Source organism: Moschus berezovskii, chromosome 7, assembly GCF_049115385.1.
Source record: "Moschus berezovskii isolate FMDL1 chromosome 7, NW_MosBer_1.0, whole genome shotgun sequence".
NCBI classification, from domain to species: domain Eukaryota; kingdom Metazoa; phylum Chordata; class Mammalia; order Artiodactyla; family Moschidae; genus Moschus; species Moschus berezovskii.
The window spans coordinates 35356917-35379935 of record NC_142466.1 but is presented as its reverse complement, the minus strand read 5'-3'; the positions used below and the strand labels follow the sequence as shown (position 1 = coordinate 35379935).

Sequence of the window (23019 nt, the reverse complement as noted above, 5' to 3'; positions counted from 1 at the left end):
AGCCCTTCCATACATATATTCTTGACTATTAAAGCAAAATTATGCAACTCAAAACCATTCCTCATAAACTAATAAACCATTACTAATAAAGAATAAGAAATATTTTATCTTAAATGAAAATATTCTAATTTCTTCCACGTTTTATCTCTCTGGGACCTCTACTGTTCAGTTGCTAAGTCTGACTCTGCAGCACACCAGGCTCCTCTGTCCTCCACTATCTCCTGTAGTTTACTCAGATTCATGGCCATTGAGTTGGTGATGCTATCTAACTATCCCATTCTCTGCTGCCCCCTTCTCCTTTTTGTCTTCCTTCTTTCCCAGCATCTGGGTTTTTTCAAATGAGATCTCATGAAATTAAAAGACGCTTACTCCTTGGAAGGAAAGTTATGACCAACCTAGACAGCATATGAAAAAGCAGAGACATTATTTTGTCAACAAAGGTCCGTCTAGTCAAGACTATGGTTTTTCCAGTGGTCATTTATGGATGTGAGAGTTGGACTATAAAGAAAGCTGAACGCCGAAGCACTGAAACTTTTGAACTGTGTGTCATGTATGGATGAAACTTTTGAACTGTGTGGTCACGTATGGATGTGAGAGTTGGACTATAAAGAAAGCTGAGCGCCGAAGAATTGAAACTTTTGAACTGTGGTGTTTGAGAGTCCCTTGGACTGCAAGGAGATCCAACCAGTCCATCCTAAAGGAAATCAGTCCTGAATAATCATTGGAAGGACTGCTGCTGAAGCTGAAATTCCAGTACTTTGGCCACCTGATGTGAAGAGCTGACTCATTGGAAAAGACCCTGATGCTGGGAAAGATTGAGGGCAGGAGGAGAAGGGGACGACAGAGGATGAGATGACTGGATGGCATCACCAACTCAATGAACTTGGGTTTGGGTGGACTCCAGGAGTTGGTGATGGACAGGGAGGCCTGGCGTGCTGCGGTCCATGGGGTCGCAAAGTTGGACACGACTGAGCGACTGAACTGAACTGAATCCTTTGACAAATTTTCTATTACCCCATTTGCTAGCTCTACTCCCTTCATGACTTTACATAAAGGCCTCCCAACCCTACAAAAACCTCATGGGTCTGTTATTCATCTGCAATCTTGTTTTGCTGCACCTGTCCCACAAATCTCCAACAGAGGATGACCATAAAACTCTACCTTCCTTGCTTTATTACTCCCTACTGATCTGAGCCCTGCTGAGGAAAAAAAAAATCTACAAACATGTATTCATTTTATGCAGCTTCATTTGTGGTCAAAGTTATCCATTAATCCTTTACCCTGTCTTTTGTCATTCCCTTTCCTTCTCCTCCCTCTAGCATAAACTTTCAATCCTTTCTTCTTGCCTTATACCATATATGCAGTCTTGCTTTGAATTCAGTGAGGGAGAAGGGAGAGACTGAGGCCAGCAGGAAGGGATTCCCTTAATTTCCAAGTCTCCCTAGAAATTTTTAATAGTCCATTCCTTTCAATGTTCAAAAAGATGAAAAACTTTCCCATTAAGTCAGTTTCTTTAAATGTGTTCTCCCTTTTCTCTCAGCATTATTCTTAATTTTCAATAATTTAAACTCTTTCAATATCTTTGCTATTTCCTGGTTTCACAAAGAAAAAGTGTTAAAGCCTCTATTATATATTTTTTTACTTTAACACCTTCCCTTAACCATGGCAAATCCTTGTTGCATTCTTTCTTCTCACTTCCAAGATTTCAAAACCAGTGTAATGTTAACATTAAACATTTTATTCTTTAGTCTACTTCACCTGTTCTTACCATTTGACCTTAAAATATCCTGGCAAATCCTAACTGTCAAACCTTATTGGACCCCCTCTGTATCAGGACACTACTAAACACTCCCTCATTCTTAAAATTCTCTTTCATTGTTTACCTTGATAGCTTCTCCTAGATTTTCTCCTGACAGTTCATTCTCCACCACAATTTTACAAGGCAGCCTTTCATGGCCACTCTATTACCTCAGGATTCTGGTTTCTGTGTTCCGTTCCGTCGCTCAGTCGTGTCCGACTCTTTGCGACCCCGTGGACCGTAGCCTACCAGGCTTCTCCGTCCATAGGCTTCTCCATCCACGGGATTCTCCAGGCAAGAATACTGGAGTGGGTTACCATTTCCTTCTCCAGGGGATCTTCCCGACCCAGGGATTGAACCCGGGTCTCCCGCATTGGAAGCAGACGCTTTAACCTCTGAGCCACCAGGGAATGTGTGGTTCCTGGTAAACTTTTCCCCTTGACTAACCATCTAATATCCTGTATTTATATGAGACCACATCTGTAACTTCTACCTTTACCCTTTTTGGTGTCAGAGAAATATATATTTTCAGTCTAATTCTCAAAGGTGTTTCACATCCTCCCCAGCCTCTACTCCCAAAACATCTCGCATCTCAGTATATAATCCAGTCATCCAAGCCAACACCCTGAGCCATCCTAGCTTCCTTCACACCCATTTTCAATCAACTATTAACTTTACCCCCTAAAGGGCTCTTAAAATCCTATCTTTAAACTACACCACTCGGAGAAGGCAACGGCAAGCCACTCCAGTACTCTTGCCTAGAATATCCATGGATGGAGAAGCCTGGTGGGCTGCAGTCTGTGGGGTTGCTAAGAGTCGGACACGACTGAACAACTTTACTTTCACTTTTCACTTTCACACATTAGAGAAGGAAATGGCAACCCACTCCAGTGTTCTTGCCTGGAGAATCCCAGGGACGGGGGAGCCTGGTGGGCTTCCATCTATGGGGTCACACAGAGTCGGACACGACTGAAGTGACTTAGCAGCAGCAGCAGCAGTGACTATATAACATCCAGCTGAAGACTAGCAGGGGGGTACTCTTTCTGCCCCCTTCTGATGTCTATGTCAGTAGCTTTCTCTATCTCCTTTATGCTTTAATAAAACTTTATTACACACACACACACAAAAGTAAAATAAACTACACCACTATAAATGTTAGGCTAACTCTTTAGAAAGGTTTTTATAATTTAGTTACCAAATCACAATCATAATTCCCCATTTTAATTGTCTTATGTATTTACTGTCTGTCTCAACAAAAATGTAATTCAGTGAGAACAAAGACATGATCTTCCTTATTCATTGATGATTTTCCGCCTGGGCCAGTGAAGTGAGTACCAAAATTCTGAATCAATTTATCAGGAAACTAGTCTCACTCTGCTTCAATTCAATTCCCATCATTTACACTGCTTTAAAAGGATAAGTATCTGAAATTTAAAATGATTCAATGGCTATCCACCAGTCCTCTAAACTGAAGTTCTTCAGGATAACAAATTGGTGTTTTTCATACTTGTCTCCCTCAAATGTTATGGTCTGATAATACTGAAATGCAATACTAGAAATGCCCAAAGTGAAGTTTTCTCTTATGCCTCTGTCCTCCCCTACTCCTCCACCTGCCTGTCAAAATCCTGCCTATCTTTTAAAATCTTGTTCAAGTTATCATAGCCCCTTCACACACACCCCCCTCCACAGGGGATAAAAAGCCACTGGAAGTAAAATATGAAAACAAACAATTTCAGTGGCTTTAATTAAAGACGCTGAACTCACACTACAGTACTACGAGAGAAAAAAAAACAAACAACCCTTTTTAAAAGACAATCCTTAGAATTCCCTGGTGGTGAAGCAGTTGAGAATTGTGAGAATCTGTGCTTGCACTGCAGGGGGCTTGAGTTCAATCCCAGGTGAGGGAACTAAAATCCCATGTGCAGCATACGAAGATCCCATGTGCTGTATGGCTTGGCCAAAACAATAAACTAATAGCATAATTTGCCATTAAAAAAAAAAAAAGAACGTGTTTTCTTTGTAGCTTTGTCATATAATAATAGTCTGAGACATAAATAGATCAGAAAAAGGTGTGATGAACAAAACTTCACATAGGAAAGAAGAAAACATTAATTAAAATCCTAAGATGTACTTCATCCCAAACTGTCACATCCTCTCATTTCAGGCAACAATGTTGTACAGTAGTAACAACAGCATAATAGTGGACATTTATAAAGCACTTACCATGTATAAGGATTATAAATATTTTATGTCTTAACTGGTTTAATCCTCTCAATAATCTTATAAGTATATATATTATCCATTTCATAGAGAAAACCTAAGGCAGCAACATAAAAAGGAATGAAAATTGCTGCATTTTATTTTGTTTACCATTCAACTTAAGGAGGGAGAAGGAAATAGCAACCCACTCCAGTATTCTTGCTTGGAGAATCCTGTGGATAGAGAAGCCTGGAGGGCTGATGACCACAGGGTCGCACAGAGTAGGACATGACTGAAGCCACTTAGCATGCATGCACTGGAGAAGGAAATGGCAACCCACTCTAGTATTCTTGCCTGGAGAATCCCAGGGACAGAGGAGCCTGGTGGGCTGCCATCTGTGGGGTCGCACAGAGTCGAACACGACTAAAGCGACTTAGCAGCAGCAGCAACTTAAGGATGTTGTATCACTAAGAAAGGAACAGTTTTGATATGTAAACATAACCTATCCTTTACAATAAGGACTTAAGAGTGAAATGCTAAGTTTAAACAGTACAGTTTTTTCACTATCTACACTTCCTCAATCCAGCTAAAATAAAAATTCTTTTTAAGATCTCTGTGGTTAAGCTGTAGATTTACCTTTCTCTTCCTCCCTCTTCTGGCAGCTTTTGGAGTGGTTATATCAACTGCTTTAGTCACATCCTATTAAAAAAAAAAGATGAAACTAATAAATTATGCCACAACGGAAACAAAGTTTCTTAAATTAAAAATCACAAACATGTTTCACTAAAAGAACTAGGGAACTTGTTTGAAATTATAAACTTTGAAAGTCTTAGTATTATCATTACGAAATAAGAGGAATTACTGGTATCTCTGTCCAAAAAAAAAAAATTTGTCAGATCAAATAAAAAAGTCACACTTGCTAGTACACTGGGAAGTTTGTCTATTTAAATTTACAAAACACGAATCTTTCTACAGCAGAATCTTCAGTTTTAGGACTGTTAATGTTAAGAGGCGGTCAGGACTTGATCATATAACAATTTTATGAAGGGCTAAATAAGTATTCCCATTCAGATAATCAAATACAGAGTTGGAAATAAACGTAGGTTTCTAAAAATTTGGTTCAATGTCCTTTCCCATACATCCATTTACAACACCTCGCTTTAAAAATATTCCTAACATACAGTAAGCCAGTCTTTTAGCTGTACCTCATATCGTGCACAGCAAAATAACTTAACAACATCCAAGGACCTCCCTGGTGGTCCAGTAGCTAAGACTCCGCACTCCCAATACAGGGGGCCTGGGATGGATCCCTGATCAGGGATTCCATGTGCTGCAACTAAAGATTCCTTTCCACAGGCTGCAACTAAGACCTGGAGCAGCCAGAAAGTATAAAGATGAAAAAAATATTTTATAATATTATATTTAATATTCACACAAGGAAATAAGTCTTTAATATTTTCCCAATCATTACTAGACTACTTTGAAGTTTACTTACTACTTTGCCACAATCAATTCATTTTACAATTCTTCCTTGCAACAAGATGGATTTAGAATGCAAGAGAAATGAAACACACCTCATTGCTGGCTTTTTCTTCATGGTCCGTATCTTCCTTTGAAACACTTGTTTCCTTTTCTTCAACTTCAACATCAGATGACGCATTTGACTGTTTAGCTGACGCCTATGAACAACCAAATCTATTAGTTTCACAAAATAATTTTATCCCAACTTTAAAATTTGTGCCCATAAAAAAATCAAAGCCTGTTTGTAAGAAAGCTAGAAAGTACCCTTATTTCTGTTGCACAGGATACTTCTAATATGCACAATTTATAAACAGTTTTAAATGCTATTATTCCTGCAACTGATGCATACAAGCTCAGCAGATAAAATGATGAAGCAGAAATTAAAAGTACAATTACAAAGAATACCATCCTGATGTTCTAACCAATACCCAACAAGATACAATGTAAGGTGATTTAGAACAGCACAGACCTACACTGTATTCAACTATTGTAATATTCTGGATAAAGAAGCCAATCTAAAAAAGTATATATCTATCTAAATATATATATCACAACTTTATTAAAGGACCTTGACCTATCTATGTTTCAAACTTAGTTTATTTAAAATGCCGATTCCTGAAATCCAAACTTAAGTGATTCTGATTTAACAGAGTCAATAATCATTGATTTTTAAAAGTACCCCCAGATGAGAAAATACTTGTAAGCAGGTGACTTAGGGTCCCTAGAGTTTCAAAATACCAACCAAAATGATGACAACCAGAGGCGAGGGTAAAGCACACATTTACAAGATGATGGCAATGTAATCCAAACTATGCACCTTTCTAGCTTTTTCCTTTGGCTAGTCTTCTACACTGTTAACCCTTTTCCTTTTTTGTAAAAAAAAAAAGGCAATGCTGATAATCCACAAATTTTATAAAGGTATATTAAAAAAATGTACACATGTGTCCAAAATTACTTATAGCACTATACAGATATTTATAAATTAATGATGGCAAATTTTTGGTGTTTCTTTTATGTAAGTCTGGGCTTGAATGCTTGCACCAAACCCCAGGAATGTGCCATGAGGACGTCTGGGCTGGGAACACAGAGTACATCACACCAGCATCATCATTCACACTTATGTTAAGAACAGAAAATTGTTGGGGTTCATGCACACAACCAACCAAATATTTCACTGTGAAATACAAAATTCCAAGTATCAACATGTATCATGAAAACTACCTGGAGATTAAGTAGGTAGATGGCAACAGAGAATAGAGTGACTGACTATGCAAGACAATCTGGAGAATGAAAATGACTTTGAAGGCACAATCATAGGATGCATAATCCAAGTGAAATCACAAAAAGTTATTTTCAGGAAATAATCAACTCAGTCTCTTGGGACTCCCATTACACAGTTAAGGCAATAAGGATGGGAAATCATTCATCAATTCTTACATTTGTGCAATAAACATTTAGGGGATAACTATTCTCTCCACACATATATAACAATGCCAGGCACATAAGACACATACAACTTCTTTGTTTATACAACAAGCCTGTGGCAGTTAAGACTAGTACAAAAGCAATTATGATATAAGTACTGTAACAAATAACTTTTGGGTGGCTAATGAAGGCACTTGGGATCATCTAATGCAGCCCTGTAAAATCAAAAATTAAAATATTCCAAACAGGACAGTCTGAAGGTTTCAAACAAGAGAAAAAAGCCTGGCACAGACAAAGAACAAAAAACCATACAGATTAAAAGATAAAAACTTACACAAAATTTTCAGTGTGTTGCTATTTCCTTCAGGTTTACTCACACTCATCCAGTTTTAAAAAACTCAAGTCAGAATACACACACACACACACAAACCCAGAATAAAAAGGTTTAAAGGTTGCTCTTATTGAAACCAAAAATAAATATAATTTGCACAGTGCTATAAGTATTTTTGTCACATATTTAACCCACATGAAGTTCATATTCTAATTTTATAGATTTAGAAATTAAAATAAGAAAAGACACATCCTTTGTTATTAAAGCTAAATTTAAGAAAACAGTACATAGGCTTTAAATTCAACACATTAAATAAACTTCCAATCAGGATTTAAATAACTGAATATTTCCTAGCTTTCTGAGATCTGTTTGACCACGAAGGCAATATTTTCAGTTATCTAGATACAAAAGTCCAAGGTTCAACCTCACAAAAACTTAACCTGAAATTTACAAGACTCTTCAATTATTTTCCTATAGCTAGAATACCGATTATTCACCAAAACTGAGTAAGTAATACTAAACTAAGTTTTATGTAATATGACGCACCTGTTGACTTGAAAATTTCACTTTCGGATTGTTATCTATCTCCCATAAACCTTCATTAAAGCCTTTTCGTTTATTTGGTTTGCCGTACTTTTCCTTATTTTCTGAGTAAGGAAATATGTCCTTTGGGCCTAAAAAAGCACTAAAAAAGGAGGGGGGGGAAATGTGAGTGTAACGCAATCTCAAATGTAAGTGATTAAATAACACTACCCTATGAACACAATTATCAAAAATTCTTAATCTAAATGCATTAAACATCATATATAAGTTAAAGGGTAGCCACAAATAACTGTTTAATTCCAAACACCTTTATTAAATTCAGTCAGAAATTTAATCCTAGATCCACAATTCTATTTAAAAAAACATACAAGCTCCACAATAATGTACTGAATGCCACTAAACAGTACATTTGAAAATGATTAAAATGGTAAATTTTGTGTAATTTTACAAATTTTGCTATAAAAATGCATAAAAAAAAATGTGACAAGACTGCATTAATCAACACATTTAAATGAATTCCAACTATAGTTTTACTTCAAAGTAATTTGGAATATTATACAACTCAAAACACTGTCAATAAGGTATATGTATGTTTTAATATTTGTTTATTTATGTATGTAGATTTTTGGAATAAATGTTCAGAATTTTATTGTATTCAATGAGGGAATCAGACGTAACCACTAGTTTGTTCATTTATGTGTGTATACACATATTTACACATGCACATGTATACACATATATATTATAGTCAATTCTTTTTTTCATGCTAATTGTATTCTAAAATGTTGCCATGAACACTGAATTAAGGAAATACTATACCACTGCTGCAGGGGAAATACAGGGTAGGTTCCTTTGGTCATATTTTTGTCAACCAATCCATATATAACATTGTCTTATGCATTTTTCTGTTTAAAGACACCTTGTTTAATATATATTGGTAATTCATTAATACTGAATTTATAGCCAACAGCTTATGTAACACTCATTTTCTCCGTAAGGCACAGCAGTCTTCTTGCACTGAGGAACACTGACCAGCACTTCAGCACACTTTAGGGTGCTATTATAAACAACAGGTTCTTCACCTCCTGATGCGAAGAACAGACTCATTTGAAAAAGACCCTGATGCTGGCAAAGAGTGAAGGCACGAGAAGGGGACAACAGACAAGGAGATGGCTGGATGGCATCACCTACTCAATGGACGTGAGTTTGAGTAAACTCTGGGAGTTGGCGATGGACAGGGAGGCGTGGCGTACTGCAGTCCATGGCGTCGCAAAGAGTTGGACGAGACTGAACTGAACTGACTGATAATCAACAAAATGACCAAGAAAAAGGCACAAAAATGCAAAATCCATGACACTACGCAGACTGAAAGAAGGACACTTGTTTACAGTATGACAGCTGAAACAAGGTAAAAAACAGCCTTCCTTCAGCCTCAGGAGGAATGCGTGCATCAAGTTACTCCATTTTTTGCCACTGCACACAGACAGTACCATGAAGACACCACACTAAATGACTTAGGATTACAAGTAAATTTCAGTAAGCAGGCAAATTCATAAATATGGAACCTGTTAATGTGACAATCAACTATTTGTGTGTGTGTGTGTGTGTGTGTGTATATATATGTCTTTAGATGTAATCCCCAGAACAAACCCCTTGTTTATCTCCCTAGGTCGTCACTTCTTTGTCAATTCTATAAAGGTACATACAGAGAATGTGTAAGGTTTTTGCCATAGTAGTTGATGTATGTATATTCTCCAAAGCAAGAGGAAAATCAAATTACTACTCATTTCCTCTAAAATATGCTGCAATTTAAGATTATTGATTACTAATTTTGTATCACAAATTCCATATCTGCTGAAATTTTTTAAGAATTAGGGACCTATGACTATAGTTAAAATTCTAGTGTAGAATATTTTAAAGCTTTAGAATAAAATTTCAACAAGAGACTAAGAGCTCTACTTAAATATGATCAATTATATAAATCAGCCTTAATTATTATTTAAAATTTTCAGTTTACAAATACTCAAAAGTATCCATGTATTTTAATTGCACATCAGTTAAGGCACACAAATTATCATGATTTCAAGTGATCTAGAAATTCAGATTTTTACTAAGCATTATTCACTCCTACCTGCAATCTAAGCTTAGAAAATTTAACATATTTAGTTAAAACAGTAAAGCAATTCCTCCAGCATAATCATCTCCAAATTCCAAGTAAATGACTTGAATTAAAACTCCATCAAAAATACAACATATACTTCTGGTAAGAACAAAGTAATTCTCCCTCCTAAAACCTCACAACTTCTATAAGGCTAAGAGATGTTATCAAATTTGGAAGCTGTAAAGACTGAGAAAGTTGGGTACTAAACAGCAATGTAGAAAGTCAGACTAATTTATAGTTTGAAGTCCCCAAAGCGTTCAAAACTGGTGGCACCAGGAACTTGAAGAAGTGGAAGGGACCTTGAAATATTAAATAATTAATAAAATTACAGAAAAATGTCTTAAAACCTCAAACATGGGGCATTTTAAAATGATTCTAAACCAAAACACTACTCAAGAGAGAAAACTGATTCTTTCTTGTTGTTTAGTTGTCATGTCCAACTCTTGCAGCACACCAGGCCTGCCTCCCTGTCCCTCACCATCTCCCAAAGTTAGCCCAAGTTCATGTCCATTGCATCAGTGATGCCATCCAGCCATCTCATCTTGACACCCTCTTCTCTTTCTGCTCTCAATCAAAATTGATTCCACCATATTATTTAGTGTATAAAGGTTTCAGTTAAATTTATATGGATTATTTTTCTTTTCCCAAAACAGGTAGTCCCTACTTTGCATGACAAGAGGCCACAAAAATGACCATGCAAGGCAATCTTATTGAAAAATAGGAAAACAATTATTCCATAACCTTCAAAAGTTGTCAAAATATTAAATGCACTATTACTGATAGTGTGTAAGGAAATTGGGTTGCCATGCCCTCCTCCAGGGGATCGTCTCAACCCAGGGATTGAACCCATGTCTCTTACCTCTCCTGCCTTTTCTGATACATCTACACAAAAACTTGTATGCAAGTGTTTACAGCAGCAAAGCCATTAAAGACTGCATATTGTATAGTTCCATTTATATGAAATGCCCAGGACAGGCAAAATGATTATTGATTCCCAGGACTTCCCTGGTGGTCCAGCAGTTAAGACCCCACGGTCCCAAAGCAGGGAACCCGGGTTCTACCTCAGGTCAGGGAACTACATCCCATATACTGCAACTAACAGTTTGCATGCCACAAGTAAAGAACCCAAGTGCTGCAACTAAGACCCAGCACAGGCAAATAAATAAATGAATATTTTAAAAAAAAAACGATTAATGGTTCCCTATGGCAATACAGGGGAGAGACAGGAGAAACAAGAAGTAACTGCTAATGGGTACAGGGTTTCTTTTTGGGATGATGAAGATGTTCTAAAGTTGTACTAACGGCTAAATGATTCTGGATATACTAAGATCTATTATATGTTTTAACTGAATTGTTTGGGATATGAATTACCATCTTAATAAAGTTGTTAAAATATTTTTCAGTGAGTATCACATTCCAAAGAAAACAAAAATGATCCAGAACTTTACCAACTACAGATAGCCACTGTTTTCACCCACTTGTTAATAACTTTCCCAAAATTAATTTGTCTACTGTCCGACCATTTCCTGTATCAAATTTTCTATTATAAAATGTAACTATAATAAATAATGTATTGCTCCATCCTTTCACATATCTTCCTAATAAATTCTAAGTAGAACTGCTGCCTCAAATGGTATGTTCAAGACTACAGAGCTCCTTAATGAGATTCAAAAAATTATGGTGGATGAAAAAAAGAATCCTCCCATGTTGTCACCACAAAAAAGAAATGACTAATTACAGGACCCAATGGAGGTTGGCGGTGTTAGCTATGGCTATGGTGGTAGGTAAGCATATTGCAATATATAAATGTATCAAATCATGGTGGTAATAACACTGCAATATATAAATGTATCAAAATCAACAAACCTTAAACTTGTGCAGTATGCATCAATTACATTTCAATTAAAAAAAATAAGAAAACACACGCACACACAAAGAATCTTCCCCAGGGATGCAATCCCATAGGTTTGGTGAACAGGGATCCGATTAATTTTTAAGCAGCTATCACTAGTTCCCAAGGGCACAACTTTCTGTAGCTGTAGCTTTGATTCATCCTTCAAAGCTTTCAATTTTTAAATGACATATAAATCTCAAAGAAAATACACTAAAAACAGTAATAGGTTTAGGGTTTTTCCCCTAAAAAAGAGTAAAAATGATGTGCTTCCTTTGTAGAGAACTTTTAATGCTGTTTTAAAAAAATTTTTAATAAAAAGATATACATTAATTGAACACACATTACCCACCAAATTCCAGAGCTGAAAGGAAACTTAGGGATCACCAAGATCCTCCTTGTTAAAGATTAGAAAACTGAAAGCCAGAAAGATTTACTGATGCAAGCAAGGTTATTGAGCTATTAAATAGCAGAGCCTTCACTCTGTACAATGTTCCCTTAAACAGAGTCCCTTTAACCACTGTAATACAGTCTCTGAAACACTGATTTATGTATTAATATTGACACCATATCCCTATACATATGAACTCAGTTCAAATACCAATTGTCAAAGCCCACAAGGATTAAAGCTAATGGAAAATGTCTTAAGAAAATGCAAATCACTAGCTACAATATTAATTTTATAATTCTGAAGCAAGTTAATTCCAAAGCCTGCAAGTGTATTTCTTACATGGCATATGCCTAGAATGTGTTCCTGTGTATCCTGATTTTTCAGAATCCAAGTACACATAAAAGCAGTCATCTCTCTAAAGTCACTTTTCTGGAAACAATGTATATACCTAAAGAACACATACATGCCTCACAAAAACTCAATTACCACACACCTAAAAGCGTCCTCTAAAGCAAACCAGAAGTTGCATATAAAAAAATGGGATAGGGAAGTTTATCATGGCTGAAGACCTGAAGCTCAAAACTCATTTAATTGCTGTCAAGTAATAATATAACACAGAAACTTATACCTTTTAAAACACTGACTATAACTTTATGTTTCATTTCCCTATTATTATTAAATCACAAAATATGAAACATACTGTTTTAAACTACATTTTATAACAGTACACACTACTTTATAACAGAAAATGACTCAATAGACAACTGATAAATCTACTATGTACCAGGACCTTTACAATACAGAGATGAAAGTTCCTCTCACTATAAGAAATCATACAAACTCCACACCAACACATACAGCTATGTCTGTAGTACTGAAATTGTACAGAACAACTCAGTGTAAAGAAAATAAAATCCTATGATTCACTTTTTCATTCCTTTCTTGTGGACAAATGATACAAAAAACTGACCAGCCAGCAAAACTTTCCCATTCACCTTCACTCCTAATAACTGTATGTTAGGCAGGTTTTGAAACAACCTGTGATGGGTATTTTCAAAGTTCCTAGAATTGAGCATCTAACGTCTCTGAATTAGGACAAGTAAGAGCAGTAAAGAGATAAAGTGGCAAAAACACTTTCTTCATTTAAAAATTTCTAGACTTTAGAGAAATAAGTAGACCTGGATGAGAGTATTCCCTCAATTAATAATGATAATTAGCCAGCAAAACAAACTGCATTGCAAACAATCTAATAAGCATACTTACTAGTTGTGGAAAAATAATATGCAACATTATTTTAAATACTTAATAGTTGACATTTTGTGTTTAATACATTCCAAGCACTAAAGGAGATCAATCCTGGGTGTTCATTGGAAGGACTGATGCTAAAGCTGAAACTCCAATACTCTGGCCACCTCATGCGAAGAGTTGACTCACTGGAAAAGACTCTGATGCTAGGAGGGATTGGGGGTGGGAGGAGATGGGGATGACAGAGAATGAGATGGCTGGATGGCATCACCGACTCTGTGGACATGAGTTTGAGTGAACTCCGGGAGTTGGTGATGGACAGGGACGCGTGGCGTGCTGTGATTCATGGGGTTGCGGAGAGTCGGACATGACTGAGCGACTGGACTGAACTGAAGCACTGTTTTAAGCACCTTTCATGTAGTATTTTATCTGCACCTCAAATTCTAAGGTAGAGTATTTTATTGTTCCCATTTTACAAGGAAGAGAAGGACAAGGCCAAGTAAACCTGCTCAAGGTCATAGAGCAGATAGATAAAAGGCAGGATTCAAAGACACTCTTCTGATCCAGCTGTCCTAAACACTATAGAAATGCCAGCTAATGGACAGCAAATTCATCATCAACAAATTGATTTTATCTAGGTCATAGAGCTTTTGTCTATTACCAAACATTTATTTAACAGCTACTGTGTGCTGGGCACATAAGTAAATAATAATAAACAAGACTGACAAGGTTCCTGCTCTCCAAGCTTTTCATTTGTGGGTGAAGGAAAAAAAAAAAAAGAAAAATTTAGTCATCACTGCAATGGAAAAATAAGCATTAAAAAAAAGGATATGAGCTAAGAGCTAAATGACTGAAAATCTGTTTTCTCTTTGTTGGGAAAGATAGGTCTTCAATCAGGAAGGACCTGAAACACGATACATCTGTGTAACAGTAAAATAGAAAATGTGGTGAGGCTGGAGACGTAAGAATAGACTAGTTCACACAGGGTGTTATAAAACAGCCCTTGTAGGGACTTGCCTGGTGGTTCAGTGGTTAAGACTCTGAGCTTCTACAGTCATCAAGACAATATGGTATTGGCACAAAGACAGAAATATAGATAATGGGACAAAATAGAAAGTCCAGAGATAAATCCACGCACCTATGAACACCTTATCTTTGACAAAGGAGGGAAGAATATACAATGGAGAAAAGGCAATCTCTTTAACAAGCGGTGCTGGGAAAACTGGTCAACCACCTGTAAAAGAATGAAACTAGAACACTTTCTAACACCACACACAAAAATAAACTCATAATGGATTAAAGATCTAAACAGTTTCTAAGACTAGGAACTATAAAACTCCTAGAGGAAAACATAGGCAAAACACTCTGACATAAATCACAGCAAGATCCTCTATGACCCACCTCACAGAGTAATGGAAATAAAAGCAAAAATAAACAAATGGGACCTAATTAAACTTAGAAGCTTTTGCAAAATGAAGGAAACTATAAGCAAGGTAAAAAGACAGCCTTCAGAATGGGAGAAAGTAATAGCAAACAAAGAAGCTGACAAAGACTTAATCTCAAAAATATACAAACAGTTCATGTAGCTCAATTCCAGAAAAATAAGTGACCCAATCAAAAAATGGGCCAAAGAACTAAACAGACATTTCTCCAAAGAAGACATACGGATGGCTAACAAACGCATGAAAAGATGCTCAACATCACTCATTATCAGAGAAATGCAAATAAAAACCACAATGAGGTACCATCTCACGCTGGTCAGAATGGCTGTTATCAAAAAGTCAACAAACAATAAACGCTGGAGAGGGTGTGGAGAAAAGGGAACCCTCTTACACTGCTGGTGGGAATGCAAACTAGTACAGCCAATATGGAGAACAGTGTGGAGATTCCTTAAAAAACTGGAAATAGAACTGCCATACGACCCAGCAATCCCACTGCAGGGCACATGTACCCTACTGTTCACTGCAGCACTGTTTACAATAGCCAGGACATGGAAGCAACCTAGGTGTCCATTGGCAGATGAGTGGATAACAAAGTTTTGATACACATACATAATGGAATATTATTCAGCTATTAAAAAAGAATTCATTTGAATCAGTTCTAATGAGGTGGATGAAACTGGAACCTATTATACAGAGTGAAGTAAGTCAGAAAGAAAAACAAAACAGTATACTAACGCATATATGTGGAATTTAGAAAGATGAGAACGATGACCCTATATGCGAAACAGCAAGATACACAGATAGAAAGAAAAGACTTTTGGACTCTGTGGGAGAAGATGAGGGTGGGATGATTTGAGAGAATAGCATTGAAACATATATATTACCATACGTAAAACAGATGACCAGTCCAAGTTTGATGCATGAAACAGGGCACTCAAAGCCAGCGCACTGGGACAACCCAGAGGGATGGGATGGGCAGGGATGTGGGAGGGGGGTTCAGGATGGGGGACACATGTACACCTGTGGCTGATTCATGTCAGTGCATGGCAAAACCCACAACAATATTGTAATTAGACTCCAATTAAAATTTAAAAAATTAAAAATAAAAAAAAGACTGAGCTTCCAATGCAGGAGGCCCAGGTTTGATTTGTGGTCAGGGAACAAAGATTCCAACATGCCTTGCAGCACAGCCAAAAAGTAAGAATTTTTTAACAATAGCATTTATAGACAAAATTTGGGGGTTTTGTCTGTTGGTAATGTTAACAAGGAGGTCACTGAAAGGCTCTGGACAGAGAAAATGACATGATCTGACTGAAATATCAAGATCACTCTGAGTATATATGAACAGTGAAAGCTGAGCCCAAGATAGGGACAAGACACTATTTCTAAGAGTAACTGCGGCATGAATTTAAGTTGCCATAAAGGAGATGGAAAAAAGCAGATCAGAATGCATCTTAAAGGAAAAGAATTAAGACTTGCTAACTGACTAGATGTGGGGAGGAAAAAGATAAGACTATAACAAGAAGTCAAGGAAAGCACTAAGATTTTTGGCTCCAGCAAAAAGCACTGCATCTTTGTCAGTCTCATTTATTAAGAATCTGTTTCCAATATATTAGTTTTAAGATACCTAGTAGCCCATCATGTTTGGTATACATAAGAGCTCACTGTTATATAGTGCTCAAAACTTTGGTGGATAAATTAACTATGAAAGGTGTAAAAAATTACAAAAAACCAAATGCTTGTAGCTCAGGAAACGAATGCAGTTACAAAGGGATTCTGCTCTAACTTCAAAATAATAATAAAAAAAAAATCTTAATTTACAAATCAGTTACAAATAATTGGGCTTCCCTGGTGGCTCAGAGAATTCCATGGACTGGAGAGCCTGCCAGGCTCTGTGGGGTCACAAAGAGCTGGACATGACTGAGTGACTAACACTACTTTTCACTTTTATGAATATCTAGTTTTTTAATTGTCATTTCTTCTTCCATGTTCTTCCTTTCCCATCTTCTTCTTCTTAACTACAGGCTCCTAGACTCAACTCCAACTTATGCAAATTCCAAACAGGTTCAAATAACCGCCCTCCCACATTCTGAGGGGGAAAAAGGTAAGCACTTCACCGCAATTCAGTTTCTAAAAATTAACCTTAAATACCAACACGTTAAGTCACCAGACTAATAGATACAAGAGCATTGCCTTTCCAAAGGTGATAGTGTACTTATGAGATCCGTTCCGTTCCATCGCTCAGTCGTGTCCGACTCTTTGCAACCCCGTGGACTGTAGCCTACCAGGCTTCTCCATCCATGGGATTCTCCAGGCAAGAACACTGGAGTGGGTTACCGTTTCCTTCTCCAGGGGATCTTCCCCACCCAGGGATCGAACCCAGGTCTCCCGCATTGGAGGCAGACGCTTTAACCTCTGAGCCACCAGGGAAGCCCACTTATGAGATCACTGAGGCACAAAACTACACGTGCATTTTGAAAGGAAAACTTAATATCATCAGCTTAATTTTAATTTCCTGAATATATTCTAATTTTTGAATATTAGTAATTCACCATCTTCATTTCCCACTTAATAATACCACTGTTATGTTATTAACCAAACGATGCTTATGAAAATTTAGTTCTTTGGCATAGTCTGTTTCGATTTATAATCTACAGGTATTTACAACATAAAAATCCTCATTTTTAAATGTTGAGGTAGGGATGATCATTCTTCTAAATTTAACATAAGAATGACTATGTGTGCTATAATACTATGTGTTAGTCACTCAGTCGTGCCCAACTCTTGCAACCCCATGGACTGTAGCCTGCCAGGCTTCTATGTCCACAGAATTCTCCTTGCCATATCCTTCTCCAGGTCTTTAATGCTATAAGGATACATAGAAATTCTAGGGAATGTCTAACTCACATTACTTTGATATAGTTAGTATTCAATCTTCGCGTGCATTCGAATTATCTGGAAGGCTACTTAAAACAGACTGCTGGGCTGCACACCTCCACTTCTGATTCAGTGAATCTTAGGTGGGTGGGGTCCAGGAATCTGCATGCCTATCTAAAGTTCCCATGTGCTGTTCCCATGTAGGGTGCAGCCTGACCTGGGACCACACTTTGAAAACCCTTATTCTAATAGAGACTACACAATTTTTCATTAAAAGATACGTTCCCTATTGAATTTATGCAAGTTTTAAATGGTAGATTATCCCAGATAATCAGAAACTCATTTTTAAAAAAATTTTTATATTCAAAGTATATTCAAATTTTTATACTCAAAGTAATTATAGTGAAGGCCAACAAAATTCTGAACTCAAAACTGACAATTATGTGGCACTGCATGATGTCATTAATATGAAATGTAAAGAATTGGCAAGTTTAGACAGACAGTAAACTAGTGGGTATCTAGGCCTGGGGGCAGGAAATGAAGAGTGACTGCTAATGGTTATGGAAGTAAGTATACTAACACCCACTGAATTTTACACTTTACACAACTTTATGATGTAAATTATATATAAAGCTATTTTTAAAAAATTTTTGGAAGTTCACACAGTAGCTAAGCAATGTTAAACAGATGTTGTCATTGTAGACAATCTTAAGGAATATATAATTTTAACTAGAGTAGCACCAGTTTTGTTTAACCTGAACCCAGGTAAACAAGTCTACCAAAATTACTGCAAATTCTAAACCTAAAGTTCAAAACTGGTGAGGTTATATGCTACTTGTAAGGCTATTAAAATATAGGCATGTAGTAATATTATTTTTCAGAATTAATGAGATAGCCCCTGGAATAATCCTCCGCATCTAGAAGTAACAGTTAGTATTCAGCTACAATTTCTGAAAAATTAATTTGCTTCTCCAAATCAGTTTCTGCCCAGAAATCCACCAGGGGCAGCAGAGCATAACAGTGGCTCCCAGAATCATACAAATACACAGAGAAGGACCTATTCAGATTTCTTTTCACCTTTCCCACAATACACCGTTAGTGTGGCTAAAATCACAAAACCTAAAATAAGGTGTCAGGTCATCATTACAAAAAACACTAATTACACTAAATATGAATACTGAACACCTTGTTAAAATTTTCCTTACACACTTTCTCATCCATCGATTATTTTCTGACTGCTGAGAGGATCAATCTACATCTTTTATGATTAAGGACATCCGCGCCAGTAAAAGTTAAACCTGCAGTGTCTAATTTAACATGAAACTAAATTTAAAAGAGACACGTGAAGACTTTTTTCCAAGTTCAAAGATGATTTTAATGTTTTCTGTTACTTTATTATTTTCTCTCTTAATTAACCTCTACTTGCTTTTTGTTATATACCCAATCAACCTGCTAAATTAACTCTGATTTGCCTTTAGAGCTAAAAGGACTTACGTCTCATGAGTTCCGAAAAAGAAAATCGGTAGTTTGTTTGTGGGTGGTTTTACAGCTCCATCAGGAACTTCATCTACCTAAAAAAAAAAAAAGATCAGAAAAATTAAAATCTTTTAAATCATACACACTTAAACACACCAGAGTAAACTGAAAATAAAACATCCAAATGGGTATCTGCTATGAAATGGACCAGTTCTACAGGTCCACAATCCCTTATCTCTAGTTCTGAAACTCAAGAAGCTCTGAAAACCAATATATTTCTCAAAACTCAAGTGATAGCAAAACCTACATAGAAACTGAAGCTATTCCATCATTTCTTTCATCCATCTAGCATTTCTACTGATGCTTCTCTGCAGAAATATCATGTTAGACTATCATTTGCCATCCTAGACCTTATCACAGAAAGATGTATCGTATGTGGACCATCACTACCATTCTAAAACCCCAAAATTCTGAATGTTCACATAAATCTGGTCCTAAGTACTCCAGATAAGGAACTCTGAATCTGTTCAAAAATTTTAAATGCTATTTCCGCAGAGAAATACTGGAGTAATGTAAAACCAGACATTAAAAAGGTTAAAAGCAGTACTTTTCAAGTCTGAAACATACACTTATGAAAACATCTTAGACCTATGTGGCTGAGTAACATGAGGTTACCTATTCCTTTTTCATTTCTCTTTTAATATTTCAATACTTCTATTTAAGTAAGGAAGACAGTATCAGGTACTGCTATGTCGAACACATCTACAATAGTTGTTACTTTCTTATCAGAGTTATGGCCACCTCAGACAGTAGTATTTAGCCAGAGTTTAACATTTCTACTTCATTATTAAATTCCATAATACATTTACAGAAATTGAAATAATAGAAATATATTTCTATTTCATTCCTTTCAAAAACATTTCAATTTAAAAAAATCTGTTGACTTTGTTAAGAAGGGTACGACCAACAGAAGACCTACTATGCTCCTTATGTATGATCATAAAGAAATGGTTTAAGAAAAGACCATGAGGGTGATTTCACTGGTTGGCAGTCTGAAGGTTTCAGCCATCAATAAGAACCATTAGCACCCAACACCCTTAGGAACTTAATTTCCTCACCTATACAAATAAGACTCTACTGTCTTTTCAGCTTTGTCACAAATTATGAAAAATCCTTAGGGGCCTTAAGATAAGGGATATTCCTGTCGTCTCAGATCATATGCTTTCTCCCAGCAAACAGTTTTAAAAGTTAATGCAAATGTCTAGCACCTACAGAGGTTAATAAATGCAAGACAAGTTTTCAAAAATTGACTGTAAAAATGATTATTACTGGTACAGGATTACAAGAAAGCACAAGACTTAAAAAGTAATGAAGCTTGGGATAAACAGAAAATGTTAAAATCAAAACTGGAACACTGGTTGTCACTTTCCCAGCTGAGACCTTAAATATATACTCTAAACTCTCTAAAGCAAAGACTTAGAATTCATAAGATTGGAGAGAAGATAGAAAACGAATACAATTCTTAAGACACAGACAATATCAAATCTAAATGCAACTGTTTCTAAGAAAAAAAAGGGTAAAAGAGACTAAAATTTTCCATTTCAATACAAATTAAATTGGTAAATGCAGCATTTATTAAATAAAACACTCTGGCCCTCCTGAAGCTACTTTATTTTGCTTTTATTAGCACTTTTAGTCACCTAACAGACTGAGCTGTGCGGGGAAGATGATTTAGAAGAGTAATTTTTAAAGCATTTCCATTTGGTTTTAAACTAAACTGCTACATAGAAATCTGAATGAAGATGTATCCCATAACTTCAGATTTTCTAACACATCAAAATAATCACTCTCAAACCACAAAAAATGTTATCTTGGAGGGGCCTTAAACCTCAGTTTGCCTATTCTCCACTTAAACAAGAAATAGTTTTTTAGTGCATGACTTACATACTAAGGATGGGGGGGATGATAAGGAAATTCAGTTTACATCTTTTGTTCTGAGAACTTCACAATCTATTTGGAAGTCAAAGAACGCACATAGAGTTAAAATGATCACAAAGGAAATAAAGTGTCAAATACACAGACAAGAATTATGATTAAGGATTTTTCCACTAAGATTCCAACTGAAAAGGTAGACTATGACTAGGGGGAAAACATTCTTTCCAGGTTGGAAGGAAATCTATAAACCTGACTTACAGCTGGATGGGAAAAATTAAGAAATGGTGAACATTTTACACTTGGATAGCACTCAGCAACTCCATGATTCTCTGTAACCAATGGCTTATTTTTCCTCCCAGCTGACATAATTTAAACTACAGGATTTAATTATCTTTAAGAAACACACTCCTCAAAGAAGAGTAAATTAGTGGAAATTACAGCTTTAGAATATCATGAATACACTTAAAAAGGCTCTTGAGCTTACTGAGTCCAACCTTTTTCAGGTTCTATCACTGTATTAGAACCTGAGTCCTATTATAAGCTAAAAGATCTTTTTCTGAAAATGGTACTTTTTTAAAAGACAGTCTCAATTCCTAAATGTCACAAAAAATCTTGAGTTCTCAATCACCTCTCTCTACTACATTCGAACTAAGGAATGTGGGTATACTCTTCCTTTCACCTATGGGAAACAATCAGAGGTGGAACAACTTCTTCAAGGTCATAAGGCAAACTTCACCAATAAAAACTTGAAAATGAATTTCCTAGACTTTCTCTGATGCTACCTTATTGCAAAATTTTCCAGAATACACAGCCCTAGCTTTCATTGAACCAGTCAATCCAGAAGGCCTCATTAACTATAAAACAGGAAAGAATACCTATGAATTCAGTTTAATCCCATACAACCTTTTGACACCCAATGGTTTGCATAGATTCCATTGCTATTTTGGATTTTACTCAAAATTAAGAAAATGTCGCAGATTCTTTACCGTCTGAGCCACCAGGGAAGCCCCCCATTTTTTTTCGAACACAAAATCAGTATTTGTTTTCACCTACAATGGAACATTAATGGCATCATCTTCAAATATTTCCTATTAATAAAACCTGCCAAGGTCTACCAACAACCATAGGAAAACACCTAAGTATGCCAAAACACCTGGATTTTTAAATTACACAGAAGATTAGTGGGCAAAAAACTAAAAAGATCAGGTTACAAATGAGACTAAAGGAAAGCGAGGGAGAGACAGGATACGAAGGGGGATTAAAAAAAACAAAAAGAGTAAAGGGTAGGAAGTAGGCCTCTGAGGAAGGGAGCACCGCTAAACGCGAAGGCTAAAAATCACTTACTCGAGCTGGCCAATGAGGATAACCTTTCATCTTGGCGAAGATGAGGTCCCCAGGTTTGAAGTCGCGAGTCATGTTTCAGGGGCGAGGCCGAGGGTCCGAGGCCCAGGGAGGAGGTGCGGCGGCGCGGACTGCGAGGGGATGCGGGAGGGCGCACCGGAGCCGCGGCTCCCGCGCCGGCGGGAGGGGGAGGATGCCGTGGGCTGCCCCGACGCGCCTGCGAGGGAGAGCACCGAGGGCGGTTAGAGCTCCGAGCGCGGAGGGAGGGGCCGCGCGGGGAGCGCCGCGGCGGGGGCGGGGAGGCCGGCCGAGGGGCGCGGGTTGGGCGCGGGTTGGGGGCGGGCGCGCGAGCGAGAGCCGCCCGCTCCTTCCCTTCCCCGGCGCGCGCGGCCTCCGCAGCCCCCACAGGCGTCGCAAGGGCCGCCGCTCGACGAGCGAGACGC

The 23019-nt window shown here is 37.1% G+C and overlaps 2 protein-coding genes across 4 annotated transcripts in view; one reads left to right on the top strand and one right to left on the bottom strand.

Annotated features, from left to right (window-relative positions):
- Positions 1-13695, top strand: part of SNAPC3 (small nuclear RNA activating complex polypeptide 3) — a 70222-nt gene extending 56527 nt beyond the window's left edge. The window contains exon 12 of the transcript XR_016037804.1: positions 8816-13695. The gene's annotated coding sequence lies outside the window, so the exon portion shown is untranslated. The remainder of the gene's footprint in view (positions 1-8815) is intronic.
- The window catches only part of PSIP1 (PC4 and SRSF1 interacting protein 1), a 37113-nt gene extending 14326 nt beyond the window's left edge, over positions 1-22787 (bottom strand). For all 3 annotated transcript variants that reach the window (XM_055428196.2, XM_088837894.1, XM_088837893.1), the window contains exons 1-5: positions 22580-22787; positions 19319-19395; positions 7821-7959; positions 5572-5676; positions 4634-4696 (exon numbers count right to left, since the gene is read on the bottom strand). In XM_055428196.2, coding sequence (XP_055284171.1) covers positions 4634-4696; positions 5572-5676; positions 7821-7959; positions 19319-19395; positions 22580-22651 — 456 coding nt within the window. In that variant the 5' untranslated portion in view covers positions 22652-22787. The remainder of the gene's footprint in view (positions 1-4633; positions 4697-5571; positions 5677-7820; positions 7960-19318; positions 19396-22579) is intronic.
- Between the last annotated feature and the right edge of the window lie 232 nt (positions 22788-23019).